At 30.2% G+C, this 23,799-nt stretch overlaps 2 protein-coding genes across 6 annotated transcripts; one reads left to right on the top strand and one right to left on the bottom strand.

The window, feature by feature from the left end:
- The first annotated feature begins 5,207 nt into the window (after positions 1-5,207).
- LOC133677860 (MADS-box protein AGL42-like) lies at positions 5,208-9,977 on the top strand. 5 transcript variants are annotated; one of them, XM_062099995.1, is made up of 8 exons: positions 5,208-5,742; positions 5,841-6,055; positions 8,484-8,565; positions 8,683-8,756; positions 8,862-8,961; positions 9,101-9,142; positions 9,220-9,261; positions 9,678-9,977. In XM_062099995.1, exons 2-8 carry the CDS (start codon positions 5,871-5,873, stop codon positions 9,807-9,809), a joined length of 657 nt encoding a protein of 218 aa, XP_061955979.1. In that variant the 5' UTR covers positions 5,208-5,742; positions 5,841-5,870; the 3' UTR covers positions 9,810-9,977. The 5 variants fall into 5 exon arrangements, with proteins under 5 accessions (XP_061955979.1, XP_061955981.1, XP_061955978.1 ...); XM_062099997.1 differs by having other exon boundaries at positions 5,212-5,742; positions 5,865-6,055; positions 9,690-9,977; XM_062099994.1 differs by having other exon boundaries at positions 5,214-5,742; positions 5,865-6,055.
- A 5,997-nt stretch (positions 9,978-15,974) lies between these two features.
- LOC133678238 (uncharacterized) lies at positions 15,975-19,257 on the bottom strand. The gene is made up of 4 exons (XM_062100497.1): positions 18,832-19,257; positions 18,667-18,749; positions 17,342-18,487; positions 15,975-17,220 (listed from the first exon to the last, which is right to left on the bottom strand). Exons 1-4 carry the CDS (start codon positions 19,064-19,066, stop codon positions 16,492-16,494), a joined length of 2,193 nt encoding a protein of 730 aa, XP_061956481.1. The 5' UTR covers positions 19,067-19,257; the 3' UTR covers positions 15,975-16,491.
- Between the last annotated feature and the right edge of the window lie 4,542 nt (positions 19,258-23,799).

Raw genomic sequence — 23,799 nt, 5'->3', positions numbered from 1 at the left:
AAAAGGTCACACGCGCCGAACCGGCAACAACTAAGCCACGCAAGCCGTTTATATGTGGAGGGGACGCCAATACACTTTGGTCGCCATCCTGAAAGTAAGGTTTTGGCCACAGGACAATGTCACACACGTCGTCAGAACCTTATAGACATTGTTTATGCGCTTTTTTATTTATTTATGAAATTACTCTGCTGCCTCCTAATAATACCTATTAACTATCAAATAACCATATGTAAAAGACAAAATAACCCCTAAATCAATGACTAAAAAATCCCTTAACCAAAGTTTTAATTTTTTGTTGTTGTCATGGGTAATAAAATAATTATATTGTGTAATAAAAATGCAAAAAGACTATTTAATGTTGTTCTTTCTTGTAATAGCTAATGGGTTTCATGAAAAATGACCTCCCTATCCTTAAAACAAAGTTAAATGATTTTGCCAACCAAAGACAAAATAGTAGTTTCATTATGAAAAATACAAAGTAAAATCATGATTTTTTTAGCTTTTGTTATAATAGTTAACAAGCTAATATATTAATATATTCATTATGATTAATATGTTAACCTATTTATAACTTGACAACATATATTAATTTATTGATGACTTGACAGTCAAAATATTAATATGTTAATTTCATGAATTGATAATCAACAAGTAAATATATTAGAATCAATATTAATTATATAATAAAATAGATAGGTGATTCATTTAAAACATTATCCAAACATTCAGATTTCACTTTTCATTATCCACCCTCTTGTTTATTGCCAATTTTTCCTTTTAGATCTCTTAAAACTTATTATTTGCATTTCAGTTATTAAAATTTATTCCCTTTAAATTCCATCCTTCTAAATTATTTTGGCATTGTTTTATGTGTTTGGATATGTTTCTATTTGTATGCTTTCATGGATCTAATGTACAATTAAACATTCTAACGTTAACTTAAAAATCAATATTACAAATTAAAAGTTTAGGTTATCGTTAAAAAAATTGATAAAAAAAGAACAAAATTAACATAAAAAGAAAAACATGGCCTTTTAAATTTCACCATCCAAAAGTACACATAAAACTTCAAATTGGTCCCTGAAGTTTCAAATTATTATTCTTTGGCCCTTGTTATTTTAAGTTTTAACATTTCAATCCAAAACTTTATTTTTGTTATAGTTTATGAATGGTTAGGAAAGAAAAGGTTGTTGAAAAAATAAAGAGATAAAGTGTTTGTCCAGCTACATTCTTGCCACAAAAAAGCCAAACTTTATGTCTATAAATTTGTCTTAAATATAAGAGTTTAATAGTTGTGGTTTTGCCTTTTAAACATGCTCAAAAAGGTAGATTAAGACATATGAATGCTATTTTTATTTAGTTTGATTTTGTGTTTTTATATTGATTAAAAGATATTTTAAGATTAAAATATATTTATTGAAGTTTTTAGAATGTTTTTAAGGGGTTTTAGATGAAAACAAGTTGCAAATTAGGTTTTTAATTACTAGAACTCGGACTCTAATTTTTTTTTTATCATCAAAGGTGATTGGAAAATGCTTGAATGTCATCTATTAATAAAAAAGCTAGAGTGGATGACATATAGTCTTTTTTTTTTAAAAAAAAAAAACTCAATCAGGCATGCATAAACTTCTTCATTTTAGGACAAGCATGTAGCTACCCCATTCTTTTTTATATTTTCATTAATTTTTTTAATTGAAATTTCTATTAATACCCTCTTTTATTTTGAAAATTATTTAGTTTAACTTTCTTAAATAGTAATTAATCTTTTGAATTGTTTCTATAACTTCATAATACTTCAAAGATATAGGATCTATACAAAACTATAGTCTTTATTTAGATATCCGCAAACTAAAACCTAATGTCCCTCACACTTTCTATATACTAAGATCAAAGGGCGTTGTGGATGAATTATTTCAGCTTCACACTTTCTATGTACTATGTTAATAGCATTATAAGATTGGAAAACCTATTGTCGATTGAAACGTTTTATTTTGTCTGGTGAGTGCGAATCCAACAAAGATTAGAAAACCTATGGTTGATCAAAACGTTTTATTTTGTCTGGTGAGTGCGAATCCAAAAAAGATTGGAAAACCTATGGTTGATCGAAATGTTTTATTAGTGGATAAAGTAGGCAATTAGCATGTAATGCAAATAAATGACAAAATAAAACAGAAGAATTTTTTTTTGGGAAAATAGTACACTTTTAAAAGTCGCAGTTGAGAACCATAATAAAATTTTAATTGACATCACAATATTTATTTAAATTTAAGACTAATTGGTTTACTGGTTTATAAAAAAAATTACAAAATTACCAAAACTTAGAGTGATCATGGAATCGCTACCTCGACTATTGAAGAATTTTTTTTTGGAAAAATAGTACACTTTTAAAAGTCGCAGTTGAGAACCATAATAAAATTTTAATTGACATCACAATATTTATTTAAATTTAAGACTAATTAGTTTACTGGTTTATAAAAAAAATCACAAAACTGCCAAAACTAGAGCTCCAGAACGAGATTTTTAAAATCTAAAAATTCAATAGTCGGGGTAGCGATTCCATGATCACTCTAAGAAAAATGATATTCAGAAACTTTTGTAAAAATCTAAGAGCGATTTAACGGTTGAATCAAAAGTCTAGATCTTTTTTAGCCATCATTTTAATCTGGCGTGACCAGACCTTCTTCTAGATCTAGACCTGTCCTATTCATTCATAAATACATTTGCTAGGTCATCCCTATAATCTATTTGTGATAGATTCTCATCTAGTTATGACAGACTCACATCTGATTACTCAGAATTACTCGTGAGAACTACTATGTGAACAAAAACTTTTTAAGATTTTAATTGAAATATGTTTTTAATTCTATAAATTTGACAAAGATTTATATTTTTACTTATAAAACATATTTGAAATAAAAAATTTATAAAATTATGATTTTTATGTGAAATGATCGACCAATTATATGTCTATATTTAATTAGCTGATTGCTTTCGCAATTATCGCGTTTTAAAAGTACAACATGTTTAAATATATATTAATGTTTTAAAACATAACAATTATCTTATTATGCTTAATAATAATAGTATTTATTAAATATCATGTTTCAAAATCAAAATGTGATAACTGATTTTTCTTTTTTTAAAAAATATATTATGGTCAAACTTTTAATTTACAATGCCAATTTAAATAAAAATTCCAACATCAAAAGCTGCACGGTCCAAGACAGGTCCTCCTACCTAATGGGAAATGTAGAATGTGGACTGTGGACCCTACCCCACACACACACCAACCAGTCTGCCACAGCTAATCATCATCATCATTAATCAACTTCTTGCGTAACTTTAAGACAATCAAGTCTCTTCCTCCCTAATTCACATTTACCAACCTCCATTTGGTCTTGACAAGGGCTCGATTAACGTTACGTTTTTACCAACACTATGATGGAATTAACTTGTTGACTCTAATCAAGTTTAATAAATAATATTTATTTTTACTTCATTTTTTTTTTTGCTATAATTGTTATGAAATCTCATTCGTTCAAGTACTGGATTTTTTTATTATAAACATAACCAATTATCCATATTAACTTAATTATCTTTATAAGAAGTTATTCTGAATTGGATAAATAAACAACGAAACTGTTTTTTATCTCTATTTTAGATAATTTTTAATTCAAAATTTCATGTTTTACTATTTTAATACATTCTCTTGATTCTATATATATATATATATAAAATTAAAAAATCAATGTTGGAAATGTTTGTTCATATAACAGTCAATAAATTAATTAATATTTTAGTAATTACATTAGCAGATATGCCAAAGTTATACGTTGAATATTTCTATGTTGGGATTGCTAATATGTGGCCATGGGATACATTTATATATAGCAATGATACATTTGCAATTGAGTGTTATCAGTTTCATAAATGTGGATGTACACCTATTACCCTCTTGAATCCCTATTCAAAAAATTGAGAAATTTTTTTCTTAAATATATCAATTAGGTGAAAATATCTAGTTAAATTTAAATAAAATAAGAAAATTTCTTTAGCCCATCATTCATTTATTCATGAATAAAAATAATTATATTTCAATTAATGTTATTCCTAATAAAATTGTTGTTAGAATAAACTTAAGTGCAAGTAGATATAGTTACCTGGTCCGATCTAAAACCTAAATTATAAGTTGGGTGAGTTAATTCTCAGGTTGGTGAGTTAACCTAGGTTTATTTTTTTAATTTTATTTATTTAAAACGATGTTGTATTATATAAAATTAAAATAAAAAATTAAAGATATATCATTTGGATAAAAATTTAAAATGTTGTTTAAAGTTTTGAACTCGACATTTTTTCAAGTGATTTAAAATCAAACACCGCTAAAATCAAGTTTTAAATCAATTGATTAAGAGAATTTTTTTGTTGTAATAACTTTTGTTATATTTCCAAACACATAGAAAAAAATTATTTGGTTAGATAAATAGTTTTTGTTTTTTGCATTGGGTCTCACCTATAATTGTGTTTCAAATATTAATTTTATAAAAACTAACATGTTTTTTTTATTTATTACGATCTAATTTTTATTTATTTTACATGCAAAAACCCATCTCCCGATGGTTTTAATAAAATAAATATTTTTTTAAATTATAACTAAATTTTTAATTTTTTATTAAATCAGAATCACAAAAATTACTGTAAGATGTAAAAAACACTTAAAGATCAATCCATTAATCCACTGAAGAATGTTGAGTTTAATAAATATAAATGAATATTTATGTGGATTCAAGAACGTCAACCTTTACTTGTTTACATATCTGGTAATTCTAATTGTTCATTTTATTTCTTCCAATATTTATGAAGATTCAAGATTGTTTTTCCAATTGTATCTTTTCACCAAAAAGAAATTCCAATTGTTTCTCAATGATAAAAAAGCAGAAACATTGTACAAGCAGAAGACCCACGTGACACAGTCTTTGCTCATTGGTCGATGTGACTATCTTTTAACGTGTCAAGATTTTATGGATCCTTTGCTTAAATCATGGTACGATGATAGAGACATGTCAATTGTTAATGTCCACTTTCCATATTTCCTTTTTGTTTTTTTAATTTAATTTTATGTGTTTCTAAACTTTTAAATATTTTAATCACTAAAATTTTTACTTTCTTTCCTTATCTATCTTTGATTTTTCCTTAATTTTACCAAATAAGGGTAGACAAGGCAATGAGGCTTCTAAATTTCTTAAAACATTCTTAATTAGTTTAGATTTTTTTTTTTTGGAAGCATATATGCCTTTTCCTTTCTTCTTTCTGAGAGCATTGAAGATTGATGAAAGATTAGAGAATTTGTGGTCATAGAATAAAGAGATCCATCCATCTATCTATCCATCCATCAATCTTCAACCCACCAATCTGAATATCCTCTGCCGCTATGTGAATCTTACTATTCTAGGGTTTTTCACCTTCTTTGATTCTTTCCCGTTATACCGTTTTGATAACATATACCTCCTCCTTCTGTCCCTTCTCTCTCTCTCTCTCTCTCTCTCTCTATATATATATATATATATAGGAAACACCTTCATGAATTTATTTTTTAACCATAGGACTTTAGACTGAATTTCGGTGTGCTTTTTCATGTTTTTAATCATCCCTAGGGTCCATTCTGTAAGGATTTCTAGTTTCTTTGGAGTTTTGTTGATTGTTGTAAAATTTTCTTGAGCTCAAACACAAGATTTCTGGGATTTGGTGAGATATTGAATCATTTCGAAAATGATACTAGCTCTTTTTTTTTTTTTAATTCTAACTTTAGGGTTTCATTGAGAATCCTTTATAACTTGGTTTAGATTTTCTATGAATATGTGAACTAGGAGGACATGGCGAGAGGAAAGGTTCAGCTGAAAAGGATAGAGAATGCAACTAGCAGGCAAGTGACCTTCTCCAAGAGAAAAAATGGGTTATTGAAGAAAGCTTATGAGCTATCAATTCTGTGCGATGCTGAAGTCGCAGTGATCATATTTTCACAGAAAGGAACACTCTTTAAGTTTGCAAGCATTGATCAGTATGTTTCTTTTTCTTTCTCCTTCCTTGATTGCTTTGACCTTGTTTTTGATGATGCATAATATATAGAAAAGATCAGTATTATTAACTAAAGAAATGTCTTTAGAGAAGCTAATGATTTGGCAGATGGATTAGCTAAGGAAGCTTTAGGGAGAGATGCAGAGTGCATATTCTATTAATTCAGATGGCTGTAAGCTTTATTGTTTTATTTGGCTCTCTAAGTACATGCCTAGAGGAGACTGACTTCAAATATTTAATAGAGTTGAAAATGGCATGAAAACTTTGCTGCATCCTCCCTGGCCTGTCACCTGCAGAATCTGTCATCCCATGTTTCGTTAGCTAGGTTCAATGGTGAAGACAGGTGTATGTACGATATTGTAGGGGTCCTATATCGAGGGAAGCGATGACATTTCAACTCATTAAATTGTACCATATAGATTTTACAGTGGTCCTTTCAGATTTGCATATCAAAAGGAAATGCTTTGAGTGCAAATCAGATAGATAGATAGAAAATTTTAGTCATCAATGACCCTTGATTTTTCCCCCTCTTCCTTTCTGATCTTCGGCATCTAGGGCTAAAATTAATGCTTTCTTGAGAAATGGCCCGTGGCCATTTGTTTGTCTTGAGAAAAAAGAGAAGAAAAGAGAAGATGGGTGCTAGCAACTGTACTTCTGGTTTTAGCCAATTGGTTTTAGCTCTATGAAAATTGTACTTCTGGTTTTAGCTCTATAAAAATTGATGTACTAAAGAAAATTCTTTTACATACATTTAATTTGTAGTTTAAATAAAAAAAAATATTCTTCTTGGAATGTAAATAAAAATGGACAATAATTCAGGGAGAGATTTGTATATTGAATAGTCTTATAATTGTATTAATAAGGCTTGTTTGGTGTTGCTCAACAACCTACTTTTAATTTGTTTTATTATTCAAAAAAACAGGTCGAAAATTAATACCAAACAGGTCCTACGTTTTAGATTGAAACCAAAGTGTAAATTGTGGAAAACTAACTTCATTTTACAATTGCAGCATGCTCCAAAACAAATTTTAAGACAGTGGATTCATTATATACCTGTAATTTGTAGTTTAGTTGATGGTTTCTTTGGTTTTAGCAACATCTTATGCTGTGAAAGAATTTTGATGTCTTTGCTTTGTTTTGTACTTTGTCTTGTTTGCTATAGCTAGTTCTTGTTTGTGTCATTGTGTGTGATATTGAAATGCTTGGAAGAGACCTAATCTACTTGTCAACGTGTGTGTGGGAGGTGCTAAAATCTCTGAGCTCAAAGAATCTTCTTGTTTTCATCCATCGATCAGCTACTGAAGGCATGCTTTGTTGCAAAATTTTCTTCATGTGGAGCATCTATATGTGTTCGTACTAATTAATTATGTTGTGTTTAAGAACATTAATAAAAAAAATATATAAACCAATTGAAAATTGAAATAAGAAATTAATTATTTGTTAGAAATATTGAAGCTTGATGTGAGTTTAAAGGTATATTTAGCTATTATCACCGGCCAACTCTACAAAAAAGGTCTGGTCCTGTATAGTAAATTGTGGATCGAAGCTGTTAAGCTACCAAAAAGAGGCTTTGAAAAATGCTTGGTGCGTGGTGGCTCCACACGTTGCACCTCTTTTTTTTTGCTACTGTTCTTGATGCCTTTTCAACTTGAGAACCTGTTACTACAAGCTGCCTTGAGAATGCTAGTCATCGATTGGTGAAGAAGCCACTGGTTCTTGTGTTAGAATTTTCTGACCCTTACACTATAGTATTTCCTTTTCCTTGTAAGCTTTTGTTTTTGTTCTCATTTCTCTGTTCTCTTCTCCAATTGGGTTTAGATTCTTGAGCTACCAAATATACACTATCACACACACAAATTCTGCCCCTTTTGATATTTGTTCATAAAAAAGTTTTAGTTCCATTTTTTTAATGCTATATCTTATCAGATTTTCCTTCTGAAATCACTTCATAAAAGGTTTAATATATCGAATGAGTGGATCCTATACATCTAGCCATATATTATCGAGGTATATACTTTAGTGGTAAGTTGTTACGTTAGAAAGGAGGAGAGCTGAGATAAATACAAGTTACAACGTGAAATAATCTGATCATCACAATAAAGATTTGGAAAGTAAATAAGTTTAATTTTCAATATTTTATTAAAAATTGATCCCCTGACTTCTTAGAATACACCAAGAGTACATTACCACTGGCCATCTTTTATGTTTTCTGCAACGTAGGGACTGGATGCTATGCATAGGGAGGTTATCCTTGTGAAATTTAACAAGGAAACAGAATGTGATATTCAAGTTATAGTCAAGATTTACTAGCATTATAGAGTGGTTCTTCTAGTTTTCTTGTCCCTTGTTCCCTTAGAGATAAAGGAAAGCTTCATGACTTGATGCTATCTTATATGTTTGGGATGCTTCAGGATACAAAAGACGATTGATCGGTACCGTAAAAATGCAAAGCAATTGCACACTGACAGGATTGATGTGGAACAGTCTAAGGAGGTTAGGCCTTTTATCATATGAATCTTTATATGTAATTAGATTGTTAAGACTATGTGATTGTCTAGTTCGAGAAATTGCCTCTTCCTTTGTCAATCACTATTTCTTCACCGTAAGTAGTTCGACATGCAGCAGTTAAGACAAGAATCAGCAAACATGGCCAAGAAGATTGAGATGATCGAGATTTTGCAACGGTGAATAACTTAGTTTGATTCTTCTTCTCCCAATTTTCTACATAGCGATTATGCCTGGTGTGTGTACTATTGGGTCTCACTGAACTTCTGAAATTTGTTTCTTAGAAAGCTTTTAGGGCAAGATTTAGATTCATGTTCTCCCGAAGAGCTCCATGACATTGACAATCAGCTTGAGATCAGTTTAAGCAATATCAGGGCTAGAAAGGTATATGTTTCTCTGAAGAAACTGTGTCAAATGTGGCAGACAAAAGATTGTTGGATAGCTTTGGACTGCCTAATTAGGAGTTCTGGGTTTAATCAATAAACTCAAATGCTAACAAGTTTTTATATTGGTTATAATTCAGACTCAGTTATTCAAGGAGCAGATAGAACAGCTGCAAGCAAAGGTAATTAGAGGTGTTGGTTTAGCTTTACAGTTGTATTAAAGCAATTTCTTCTAATTGTTTTCTCATTCCTATTTCAGGAAAGATTGTTGTTAATGGAGAATGCAAGGTTAACTAAACAGGTAAACGCTTGGTTTTCGTTTTTACATATATAGTTCTGATCAACCTAATTAATATGCGCAATGACTGTTGTTAGCAAAGGTTAGTATTGTGAAATCATGATGAATATGGTACCATGGGACTGGTTTTACATTATAGAGCAATCCAGGTTTATTATTTTTGTTCCATTTGTTTTTTAAAAATAAATTCATTGATTTTAACCCTAACCCGATAAAGTTTAACCTAGTTAACCACATCATGAGTTAACCTACTACAACGTCAAAACATCAAAACGATTGAAATCCTCCCATGTTGATTTCTCAACCCTTACGCTGCTAAGAAACCTCTCTAATGGGATGGTCTTCTTGTCATCTGTCAGCAATTCTAGTGGTCTTGTTTGAAAGTTTTGTTGATATTTTTCGTCTTGGTGTTGGTTTAGTGTGATGCACAGCCATTGCAGCAATCAACTCAATCGAACCAAGTGGTGTCATACTTGAGCTCATGTAGCAAGAGTTCAGATATCGTGGAGACTGATCTGTACATTGGACTGCCACAGATGCGCTGCTTGTAGTTTTTCTCATGCTTTTACAGATTTATATTTAAATACGGTTGATTTTCATGTTGGAATGCTATTGTTGCCAACATCAAACAATTGTTCTTCTCTGTAATTTAATGTATGGTATGCAATAAGGGAGACGTATATAATGCAATAAAATAACGACGATATATTGTCCTCATATATTCAATTCTATTTACACTTGCTAGGCTCCAATTAAGAGGGAATTGTGGGTTCTATGTAAATGAAAACATCGCAATTAATCCATATTCTTATTATAATTATTAAATTAATTAATTTTTCTTTAAAATTCTTGAAAGATAAAATTTCACAGATAGTATTAAGATTTTAGGAACGGTTACTGATTTTTAAAGAAAAATTCCGATAGTTAAAGCTTAAAATTTTTATTTTGAGGTCTCAAACTCAAATTTAAGGACAAGTGATAAAGATTTCCTTATTAATTAATTGTGTGCTTATTTACGATTAGAGATAATGAAAATTTAAAAATATTAGGATATCACTACTCAAGAAATCATTTGATGATCAATATGGGTTTGTTTTTACAATTATTTTTTCTTGATTTATTAATTAGAAGGGTTTGTTGACTTCCTCTATTATATAATAATTAAGTAAATTATATATAATTATTAAGATCAAAACATATTGTATTGAATAAAGTTATTAATAAGACTGTCTCTCCCTAATTTATTTGCATGATTTAGGCATGTAGACCCATTAGCCCATCTGTACCCGACCCCTTCTCTTCAATAATGGCTCCCTTCTATACCGAAGACTAAACATATCCTCTTCCACTCTAAAACCCTAGCCTATGTCCAGCAGCTCCAGCTACTTAGGCCCTAACCAGCACACATGTTTTATGGAGATAGAAAGGTCCATTCGGTCAATTATTTGGTGCATTTAATCGATGAACGTACAAGACTTTTTGACATGCTACTGGAAAAACAATGTATATATTTCTCCAGAGACTGGTACAAGACATAGATCTAGCTACATGATTCAGTAAGAATTACTTTTTAATTTGTAATATCATGTCTCGAGATAAAATCAAAATCTAGTGTAATATCCAACGTTATCTAATTTAAAAAAATGATTTTTTATCATGTTTGACCTAAATTAATATGAAAATGGTTAAGGAGTTTATCTGGTTCATCAGTGTTCGACTTGACCCGCACTTAGTTTATATATATATATATATATAGATTTATAATTTTATTTTCCAATAACATATATGAAATCTTATAGTTTTATGCATGAATTTACAGTTGAGATTATTTTATGATTTTATGATTCATGTGATTTACTTTTTAAGATTTAAATTATTCTTAAAACTTGATTTTTTAAAAGGTTAGGTTAAGTATTTAAAATTCTCCACCTAACCCTATCCAAATTAAAAATGCAAACGGTTGTAGATTTAAATACTCTAAGTTGGAAAAAGTTGGAACACCATCCCTAGATTGTATATAACAATGTGTATAGTTTCTTAAGATGATATACTTTTGTCCAACACTAATCAATGTACAATTTTCTCCTTTTTTTTAAACCATAATCATATGTTACTCACTCAAATATATATGTGTGTGTGTGGTGTATTTGAAAATACGATAATAATTGCTTTTCAAAATGTTTTTTACTTGAAAATGCATCAAAATAATATTTTTTTATTTTTAAAAAATTATTTTTAACATTAATACATCAAAACGATATGAAAATACAAAATAAATTAATTTAAAATAAAAAATAAATATTTTTAAATACAAAAACAAACAAATTTGAACACATATTAATATTATAGTGTTTAGGCCCTCAAAACTGGACCACTTTGATTTTGGAAAATGTATTCTCTCCCTCTTCGTTTTCTATCATCCAATTTAATTAGATTTCAGAGTTAGTGAGGAATATCATGCAGGGGAATCTGCCAAGTTTTGCGCAAAATTGACTCATCCCTTAATGCATACTATATAATATTGCATAGGGGGGATAGAACGGTAATATTTGGCAGCATTTGAAAAAAATAAATAATTTAATTAAGTAAGTTCGTGCCTGCATGAAACTTTTTATTATAGGAAATAAATATATAATATTCGAGTAATATTTCACAGGATTTTGAAGTTCTGAATCATCTATCATCCCTTTATTTCACGTTATAAAATCCATTGCAAGTTTAAATTTATAAAATATAGATTAATAGATAAATAGATAGATTTGTATATAGCTTTTGTCACCATCAACATTATTAATAACCTCATTGAATGGAAAAAGTGTTTAATGTTTTTTGTTTTTGTTTTTTTTAAGAAAGGTGTTTTTGATTTGAAAAAAAATATTAAATTTATATATATTTTAATATTTTTTATATAAAAATTTTAAAAAATTATATTTTAATTAATATATTAAAAAAAACTATTTTAAAAATTACTCTACCGTGTAATATCATATAAAAGGTGACAACCAAGGATAACCTTTGTTGGAAACTATTTTAAAAATTAATTTCCAATATAATATCATATAGAAGGTGACAGCCAAGGATTACCTTTGTTAGAAACAGCTCCAAAATCATTCAAGGGACAATTGGTCAACCAACCATAGAACTTTCCATCTCTCTCTCTCTCTCTCTCTCTCTCTCTCTCTCTCTCTCCCTCTCTCCCTCTCTCCTCTCTCTCTCTCTCTCTCTCTCTCTCTCTCTCTCTCTCTCTCTCTCTCTCTCTCTCTCTCTCTCTCACACACACACACACACACATCACATCACATCATCATTATTGATTGACAACCATAATTATAAAGCTTCACACATGTTGCAGCCCACATGCAAATTTGATTTTAATTTTTTATTTTATTTTAAAATTTCATTTGAATTCTACATGTAAATGTCTGCATTTGCATATCTATATTAAATAGCACAGCAGGGAAAGTTTTTTCCCAGGTTAATAAACTATTTAGAACGTTGTGCAAACTGTATTTAAAAAAAAATTTAATTGTTTTGTTAAAATTTAATATAATTTATATATTTTAAATTGTTTTGATGTGCTGATATCAAATTTTTTTTTTTTTTTAAAAAAAAAATCATTAACATGTATTTCAGCACGAAAAGTTATTTAAAAACCAACCGCTACCACAACTAAAAATATTAACATAGCTAAAACTAGTGTGAAAAATATTTTAGTTGTAAACTAGTTACATTGTTTATTGAAATAATATAGTGATATTTTTGTCTCTCCCATTAAAAAATTTACACCAGATTAAGCTCTTTTTATAAATATATTAGTCATTTTCAAACTGATAAGAGTTAAATATTTAAATACCTTTAAATAAAAAAATTTAAATAGCAACATCAAGAAGCAATTTAGTACTTCTCAAATTGTTTTATTTTATTTTTTTATTATTATCATATAAGCGTAGAGGTAATTTTGTATTTGTCCAAACATAATAAAAAATTAAAAAAAATTAAAAGCACAACAAAAAAAATAATCAAAATGTCTTTGAAAGTTAAAAAATTAAAATTGATATTGAGGGGTTTTTCCATCTTTTCTCAAAGATTTTTTTGATATTAACATGTTAGATCAATAGCAATTTGGTATTTGTCTAAATACTTAAAAAAAAGGTGGGGATGAAATCATTAAGGATCTTCTTGTTAGTGCGACATGTGTCGCAGGTGGTGATCTGGTTTGTAAAATTGATGAAATTTTTTTTCTTTTTTTTTGAAAATTACATATTGACCCTCTCTATTGTTTGTATTTCAATTTCAGTCCTTACTCTTTTGATTTTTTTTTTATCTTGATTATTTTGTAAAAGTTTTATTTGTTTTCAATTTTATCATTCAATCTCGATTTATCAAATATTATATTCTTCAATTTGATCCTCATTCTTTTAATTTTTAATTTTCTTCCTTGGCTTTTTTATAAAAAAATTATTGGTTTTCAATTTCATCATTTAATTCAAATTGATGGTATTATATTTTCCGATTTGGTCCTTATTATTTTGATTTCTAATTTTTTTTCTTGATTCTTTCATAAAAGTTAAAGTTATTATTCTTTTTAATTTGACTCTTCAATCAAATATATATATATATATATATTATTTTTTTTATGTCAATTTTAATCCTAATTTTTTTTAATTTTTGATCATTTAATTAAATTTATTTTTCTTTTTTACAACTCTAGAATATTGTCAGTTCGAAGGAGAATATTTTAACGTCATGAAAGAGTTTTTTCTTTTAATTCTCTAGCACTATTAACTTGTAATTTTCATCAAAAACCACTACGATCATCATTTTATCATTAATATAACCATTGATTTATCATATCATTATACTATAACTCTCTACCACAATCACCACCACCGCCTTCTTTCACCATTTTACTATAATCTCATTATAACAATCTAATACAACCACTAGTATATATAATAATAATAACTGCCATCACCACAATTATTATTGCTATCATTGTCACTATGACTAACCTGTTATCAAGATAATTATTATTTAATTGTTATTTTTGTATCACCATTACCATAACAATTATCATCTTACGACCATCCATCATTATTATTGATAATGTTAATAACTTAACACTACATTAACTATAATCATTGTTAACTCTATGATCATAATTATCAATACCACATTTATGACAAACATTGTTAATTTTTAAAAAACTTATTTAGTAACCTCATTCAAAAAAAATTACTAAAAAATATTAGATATTATAAGAAAATATTTTTTATATATATCCAAAACGGAAAATAACTTAATTTTTAGAAAATTAGTTTTTATAGAAAAAAAATATGATTCTAAAAACAAACGGATTATAGATATGGCAAGCATGACAATGCATTGAGTATTCTTCCATTTAACTTGAAAAACTAGGTGGTAATATTTATGGGAAGTGGGCAGGGTTTTTTTTATTTATTAAAGAAAAGGTTATAACTCAAAATTCTAACAGAAATTGATATCAATTAAGTTAATTCAATAATACACTTCAAAGTATTGAATTTACTTTGTGCTTTTCTACTAAAGTGTTTCCTCCCCTGTTTTTGAGAATCTGTTAAAGGGTTTCTTAATAAAATATATACATGGTCTTTTGGCTTGCCCACGTTGTCTGCATTACAATTTGGTCTCACGGACACAGCTTTGAGGAGGCTTTAAAGTTCAAGTGTACATGTGTATGTCTCGGGTCCACGCAAAACCATGATCTTCTCAATCAATGGCCTTTTTCACTTTTCTGCACTTTTACAAGCTCAAATCTCCATGAAGAAATCCGATCCAAATCTATCCTGAAAAGTGAAATAAGTACTTGTGTTGAAATTAGTTTTCGATTTCGTTTCTTTTCTTGACCTGGCTTCAAAATTTCTCGTTCACAAGTTCTTTCTTTGCTTAAGGTAACTCCTGTAGAATCCCATCTGCAATCAGCTATATCAGGTTATAAGAACAACAATAATCAATCAAGTATATATCTGACAATACATTTACAAACGTAGCTGAATTAAAAAAAATATTAGGATTATATATTTTATATTCTTAACCGCGCATTATTATATTTCTATCTTATTTTAAAAATTTAAGTTACTGTCTAAAATTTTATTAGTGAATTTTATATTAATATATTATAAAAGCTTTTAGATTTAAAACTTATATAGATAATATGAAAGTGTTGAGATTTGAACTAAAATTATTAAAGTTTTATTATCTTTTTAAATAATTATTTTAATTTAAAAATTTAAATTGTTAAATGAATTTATCAATATATAATATTTTTTATATTAACTTCTTAATACACATCGCTACATGCGTCCTCGAATTAATTAAACTAGTCAATTATATATTATTAATCCGGATGATGTTGCGGTAGAATAATTTTTCTTCTATCAAAATGGAGATCACACACAGCAATTAATTATATATACGACCACAACATAAGGGCAGATTCTTCCTTGTTAATTAGTAACCTGTAAGATCAATTTTATTTAACTGCTCTTTTAATTAAGTTGGAAATAAATTATATGATACGGAGTTTCTTCCATGAGCAACGTTTGTTTTTGGGGTTGAGGGTATAAATTATACCCATGGGAACTCAGTCAAACAAAAGTATGGCTGGTTTTCAATTTCAGTGGACTTGTCTGAAAAAAGATAGTAAAAACAAAAGGAGGATAAAAGGCAAGTAACGATAGACCAAGAGTGAAACTTCATAATCATGGACACCATGATGATCCATCTGATGATGACAATCTGAAAAATCACAGATGAAGGTACACAACCGTATAATACACCATAACAGGACCACTACTAAGAACCCGATCTGTTTTAAGATTAAAAAGAACATCATCAAATAAAGGAAAAGGTGATAGATATACTTTACAATATACTTACAGGGGAGGGAGAGAGAGGGGGGGGGGAGAGAGAGGAATGGAATCCTCTGTCAATAGTTGCTGTCTTTTAAGAACCAATGAGACAGCAAGTGTGTTGTTGTCGGATAAAAGAGTCTAAATCTCCACTTGTAGACCACAAACCTCTTTTTTACAAGTCCCAACCTTTAGTTTGGACCCCCCCTAGCATATAGCATCTCATCACGTGAATAACCCATGTGACCCTTCTGCTCTCTTGTCTCTCTACCATCACTTGAATCCATCCCCATAACTCTAATCGAATATTGTCTAACTCATGGTAATTAATCGATCCACTTCGTTATTCACCATAAAAAATCATGGCCATTTCATGTATTAATGTGTCCATGATGTCCTTCTCCACTTCCATTACGATCCTTTCACCTTCTTCTCCGAATGCAATTTCACTTTGATCCTTCAATTGGGCCAAATCTTTGTCTATTAACCCATCAATGTCTTTGAGATCGTGACAATCAGCGCAAGGGAAGCTCCTAAGCTTTGTACATAACATTTGAACCAAATGCGACCCATTCATGTGACTAATTCGATCCTGCTGACTAAACATGCCTAAACTAGTACTACTCCAAGGTTTCATGTTGATGTATGGACGCAAAATGTCGACCAAAATTTCATCAACAAGATTGAACAACAATTTTCGATTGCTTCGACGGTTTAAGGTGCGATTATTCTCCCAAGTACTGGTAACATAGCTAGGAGTGGTAAGATGTTCGAGGTAGTAAAAAGCTGAAGGGTTTAGAGGATGAGAAGGAGAAAACCACCTAGTAAAAGACACCGGGGTATCTTTGTCTACACCTGTACGTTTTAGTATTCTAGTAATGTACTCATATTCTTCTGCTGATGCTCCATCTCCGGTGGGGATAATCTTGGTGGCGACACCGTTATTACACCTATCCTCATTGTTTTTTTCTCGGGAATCGAGCCTACGCGTCGCTTGTTGTTGTTTGTACGACTGGCTCGAACAACTAGATAACTGTGAGCTCCATTTCGATTCTTGAGCAACATTTGATACCTATATTTATAACATAACACATGCAAGAAAAGTAATCTAATTATTTCCTTGAAAAATAAGCAAAATGTGTATCTTATAACTAAAATTTTGAAAAAGGAACGGGAAAGTAGTCATGTAGCACCTGTTTTTGAGGGATTTTTGTCGCTGGAGGAGTAGGGTCTTTCTTGACAGGAAGGAGAGTTGGGAGAGAGATGTTGAGGTCATTTGATAACGGGGTTTTCTTGTCAGGAATATTGGTTCTTGTAACTGACGTTGAAAGTACAAATGGATCTTCCTTGTTGGTTCTGATAATATCTGATGATTTTAGAGGTTTCTTGATGAGTCTTGATGGTGGTGGGTCAAATTTTTCTTCAGTCACTTTCTTGCAATTCTTGGAAGGTCTCTGCTGATGCTGATGGTGGCATTGATCCTGCAGGAGGACCTGAGGCAAATCTGGCTTTGTTGAAGGTTTGGTATTTTGAGACAGAAGTAGTGATGGTTTTTTAGAATGAGAATTATTATTGTGGTCCTTGCAAGGTAGAGTTGTGATTGGCTTGTTTTTGGGTTCCAAGAATTTGAGTCTTGGAGAGCAAGAAGTTGTGGTCACATAATGGTTTCCTGAACTATTACCTGTAACATCAACAATTTTTGTGCTACTTGGAGCTTTGGAGAGAATTTTCTTGGACTTGTATTGATTAATAAGCTCAAGCTCTTGATCTCTTCTTCTTGTTTGCTCTCTATTTCTTACCGTGTTTGTAATATCCAAGCCGACTTTCCTGCTCACACTTTCTTTAACTTGCTTCACAATTTGCCTTGCATAGTGGCCTGGACTTCTGTTCTCTTCTTCAACTTTGAGCTCTATTCTTTTCAAAGATGAGAGACGAGAGAGCACCAAGTCTTCACTTACATTTTCTTTGTTGATTTGGAGTGACAAACGGTGCTCTACATCTGATCTTCTAGCTGACGATATTCTTGGTGTCTCAGGCAAAGAACGAGTGCCTGAAAAATCATGGTCCAAACAACTTCGAGGGCTACTTGTTTTGCTATGGAGAGGACGTGGTTGTTGAGGTCTGCAATGTTGGTAATGAAAATGGGATTTTGGTGGAAGGTTTGGTGTGCCAAGAGTTGATGAAGAAGAATGGCTTGGCGAGTTGGTAAGATGATCAGGTAGAAGATCAAGCCCCATAAGTCTAGCAACCAAATTTGGTGTCTTGGTTCCTGGAGAAGAGCTGATCTCTGATGAAGATGAATCATTTGGAACTCCTTTTGTTTTAATTTGAATACCAATCTGGATTTTTCAAAAAAAATAATCACAATCTATATCATCATTATTATAATCATTACTAACTTTACTGAATAAAAAATCTTAGGAAAAGAAAAAGGTGATAAAGCTCCCAAGGAAAGAGTTTTTGAAAAACCAAATTCTAGGTGGCTAGCTAGCTAGCTAGCTAACATAATAAAACTTACAGGGATATTGAGATTTTCATCTTTTGATGATGGCAATGGAGGTTCCTCTTCCAATTCCAAGCTATTCCTTGGTGCTTCAACACCTAAGTCAAACAAAATTACATTACTCAAAGTTTCTCCAAAAAACAAGAAAAGAGAAAGAGAAATGGTAAAAGAGCTACGTACCTTTTGGGATTGGATGATCCTGCAGAGGAAGGAAAGAGTTGGGCTGAAGCACGTTAGAAGACTGTTGTTGAAACTGATTTAAAGCAAATAACTGAAACACAGCACACATACAACCAGTAGATAAATTAGCAGTATCTTTCTCTCCCTCTCTCCCACCTTCACGGCCAACACCACTACCACCACCACCTTTCTTCAAGGTTTTACCACCACCCCAATAATACCATTCCTTTCCCATGTCTAGTAAGAGTTTCTCTTTTGCTTTAGTTTTTGCTTTGAATGTACACAAGAAACAAAGATATGGGTTGGTCTAAAAAACAAGAAGATGAGGGTGATGATGACAAGAAGTAGTAGTAGGAGTAGGAGTTTTAGATTACAGACATAGAGAGAGAGACAGAGAGAGAGATAGGAGCTTGAAATGTTTATAGGTGGCAGATTGAACTTTGAAGAAGCGGAAAAAGCGGATCCATGAAGCATATAAAATCAAGTCTAACAACAACTTTTGATTTTGGTTTAATTGTATTTATTTAGTTCCTATACTTTAGACATTTTCTTACTATGGTCCTGCTTCTTTTTTCTACGTCTTGATCCTGAAAAATAAATCATAGTAATTCAACCGGCCGGGTTAACTTAGAAAACCCTCAACCTAGAGTCTAAATCAGGACAAGTTTTTTTTTTTTTTTTGAAATCAAGACATGCTTTAATTTGAACGGAAAAAAACGTTAAGCATGCCAAATTAATCATGTTGGTATATAACTTTGTTAACTCTACTAAACTTGGTTTAAATTCAATCAATAATTGTCGACTGATGAGCTGATTAACTCAAATTATCTTAATGATCCATAAATTGACCCGATAATCAGAGATATAAATCTTTTTCTGAGTCAGATTTTATGCATATTTAACAATATCTATGATAAAAATTGTGGTCTTTTGTAATAAAAATATTTTATTCTTATTTTTTTTATCATAATATATATATATATATATATTATCGAAAATTTAATCATTATCATAGAATATTTCATGTATTCCATACTCTAATCTATAATATGCACGGCCTGACATTCATTTATAAACAGTAAAACATATTATGAAGGTATTCCTTTGGCTTTCATTTTTTATGTAACGTCGTATTTCTAATCCTTTTCTTTTTAGAAAATCTGCCGAAGTATCAAAGGCGAACGGGGCTCCCAGGCCTGGACATGTCTCGCTGAATGCTTGGCGTACCTGAAGGAGAGTAGTAGAGACCAGGTGAGTCTAAAGACTCCTCCCGAACCCTTTCTTGTGAGCTACTGCTGTAAAATCTAGATTGGCTAGGACTCAACCCAACCAACCTGAGACTTGAATAGATTCAAGTTAAAGAAAAAAACTTGAGTAATCTAGTCAAGAATCTAGATTGACCCATAATCTAGGTGAATTTTATGATTTTTTAAATTTATTTTTACAAAATAGTATGTTGTTTCGATCTATTTGTTTTAAAAAATTGAAGATTAATCTTGGTTGATCATCTCGTCCTTGATTGAGCCTTGTCACATGATGACCTTTTGGTTGGGTTATATAACTTTTCTCTGAGCACCGAAACAAATGGAAAAATAGCATTGTCGTTAATAAAGGGACATACTTTGAACAATTGTGAAATGCAAGGATTAATGTGATGAATTGTATGACAAAAAAGTAGAGTTTTTTTTTACATAATATTTTTTTTTTGGTAAAGTAACATAATTGAAAAAATAATTGGGAAACTAGCACACTTTAACAAGTCGCAGATAACATTTACGACTCGTTTTTCATGCCATTTGCAACATGTGAGCTGTAGATAACATATGCGAATTGTTTCGAATTAGAGTATAGAGTTGACTCAGTTTCCAAGTAATTCTCAGAGAACCACGCAAACATCACGAGCAGATGATCCATCTAGGTTAGGTGGTAATGCTAATAGACAAGTGTCGATGCTGGAAATTTTTAATATAAAACCTTAGTTAGGTATGACATCTGCTATATATTGCTATGGAGAATCAGAACCAAATGATGATGAAGATGAATGTCACATTGATAGAGTTGTGGTTGATGAAAGATGGAGATGATGAGTTAGTTGAGTCTATTAATCAATACATGACACATCTTGCTCCTGAATTTGAGGTTGTTAGTGTGGATGACAAATATGGATGCAATAATTGGGTTGATAGTCGTATGTATTCAGACTTATTAGTTAATGAATTGGAGGTTGAGAAAAGATTTAGAGACAAGTTTGAATGTGTTAATGCAGTAAAACGATGACATATAAAGAATTCTTTACAGTACAAGGTTCATTGTTCAACAAAGTCCTATGTTCAGTTGCAGTGTGTTTAGAAACCGGTTTGTAGATGGTATTTGCATGCAAGGTATCACTAAATGTCTTATTCATGGAAATTTTTAAATTCAGAAGGCCACACACATGTCAGAAATCCTTTTATTTTGCGACGTCATCGTCATATTGACTTAGATTTAATTATTGAGGTGATGTTGACAATTGTGAAAAGAAAGCTAAGTATGAATGTTACAACGATACAGGATATTATGGTGAGGGATTATGAATGACCAAACAGAAAATATTAAAGAGATTATTTGGTACACATGCGTTGTAATCCATTTTTGGGTCCTCGCATAAAAAAAAAAGAAAATACAAAAAAATAAAAAATATATATATTCAAAAGAAATAAAAAATGATAGCAGTGAGAAGAGGATGCCGGAACACCTAGATAATAGTCAGAAATTGGTTAAAGAGGTTTAAAAATACAAAGTTTGAAATTTGACAATATATTTTTGACTGATAAGAGTCTTGTTGACAAAACAAATTCAATTTGAAAAAAAAAAGTCCAAAATCTGATGTTTATAGACTCAATTAAATTTTATTAAAGGTTTAATTGAATTTATAAAAGGTTTGATTGCAAGAAATTTTGATTTTTAAGTCAATTTGGGCGTTAATTGAAAGAAATTAAAGTTCTGAGGTCGAATTATAATTTTTAAGAGTTGATTTGATCAAATATGGGGCTTAATTGCATAAATATAGAAGTTTGATAGTTTATTATGGACTTGATTGTAGAAATCCAAAACCAATGACCAAACTGGAAAAAGACGCATAAATAAAGGGTCTGAAATTGATTGATTCAGGGGCTAAATTAAATAAATCATAAATTAAGGACTAATTCAGAAATTAACACATTTGGCTCCATTTTCTAATTCACTCTCCGTAGCATGTGAACAATGGAGAGCCACTATTCATGGTCGGACCAGGTCCGACCCAAATCAAAAAGGTTGGGCCAACTCTGGCCCAATTATATATATCTTTTCAAAGTTGGTGATTTTTTCCGAGTATTTTTTTTATCAATGTTACTTAATATTGGTTTGTATTTTTATACCATAAAGATATAAATCTGGTATTAAAATATCTGGTTTTCATTGAAATGTTGCAAAAAAAATTATATAAAAAAATATTTTATTTTCATGCATACGACCAAGTCTCAAAAAAATCATATCATATTTTCATACGATAAAAAAATAAAAAATATGTGTTAGCATGCATTTCGATTTTAATAACTAGTTTATTAAAATTATGAGAACTAGGCCAACATTTTAAAAATTCCAAAAAAATTATTTTATTTTATTTTAATATCTGGGATTACGAGCTTACATATAAAACATACTTCTAATATTAAAATTAGTTTCTTTGGTTGATATCAGAACGGTTAAGTTTCACCTTATAAGATAATAACTTCCTTATCGATGATGACTTTTCTTGAATTTTAGACAGACCAACAATTAGAAAACACGACAAGACTTTAATTTTTTATCAGACAATTAAACAATGCAGCTTGCCTTAGGTAGAATGTATTTGAGGTGCCAATACCTTTCCTTTAAGCAATCAGTCTCCGTGCCCAATTTCTGAGACTAGTTAGAGTTCATAGTGACCAAAATACTAGGTGGCGACTCTCATTCCCGCTTTCCACGGATAAAAGATAAGAATTCATTGTCTCCTCATATTTGCCAGATAGATACACATATCGAGAGTGAACGATATCATCATGACACCGCACACGTGCGACAACATGAATAGTCATTTCAAAACTTGATAATAGAATTACAGATGTTATTTGCAACTCTTTCAATCGTGTTAGATTTCTAATTAATTTTTTAGCTATGCTATTCTACTAATTAATTTTTTTAAATATGCTAACTTATCAAAATACTCAACAAAATAGCGTGTTTGTGGGTTTTGAAGAGTGTGTGTATATATATCATAATGTTTCTTTCTTTCTTTGCTTTTTTTTTTTTTGGTAATAATGTTTCTTTTCTTTCTTGTTTCCCTCCTTTTATCTTAACACACTCACTCCGAAGTTTACAAGGCCATCTCTACTCTCTCCCCCCCCTCTCAGTTTCATTGGGAATAGAGATTTGTGAACACATGCAAGAAGATGACGATATGGCCACGCACCTCTCTCTCTCTCTCTCTCCATCTGGGTATTGCTGGGCAGCTCTGTTTACAATGCGATTCCCATTACAGTACCCCCCCTGATGTTTTAAATATACTCCGTGGAAGGTGGTTGACTGGGGATCTGCAACATTACCCTTCAGTTTGAGACTATGACGTTTTATCTTATTATTAATTATTTATTATATTAAAAATAATCATTTCTTCATTTTAATTTTATATATATTTCTTACAAATCTATTAAATATTCTTAAAATTTTATATTTTAACGGATGTTTTTTTTTTGTATCTTTAACATTCTTTTCAGTAAAAATTAACCTTTAATTTTTAACCTGAACTAAATACAACTTAAAATTAATTATATTTCTTTGCATTTATTCATCAAATGAAAAATGAATAAATCATAAGCAACAATGAAAATTAACATTGTTTGATAACAATGATCTATTCAATAATCATATATAAAAGTCACCAAAAAACTGTAAATTGTATTTTAATTT

Source organism: Populus nigra, chromosome 18, assembly GCF_951802175.1.
Source record: "Populus nigra chromosome 18, ddPopNigr1.1, whole genome shotgun sequence".
Lineage (NCBI taxonomy): Eukaryota > Viridiplantae > Streptophyta > Magnoliopsida > Malpighiales > Salicaceae > Populus > Populus nigra.
This window is presented reverse-complemented; position numbering and strand designations above follow the sequence as displayed.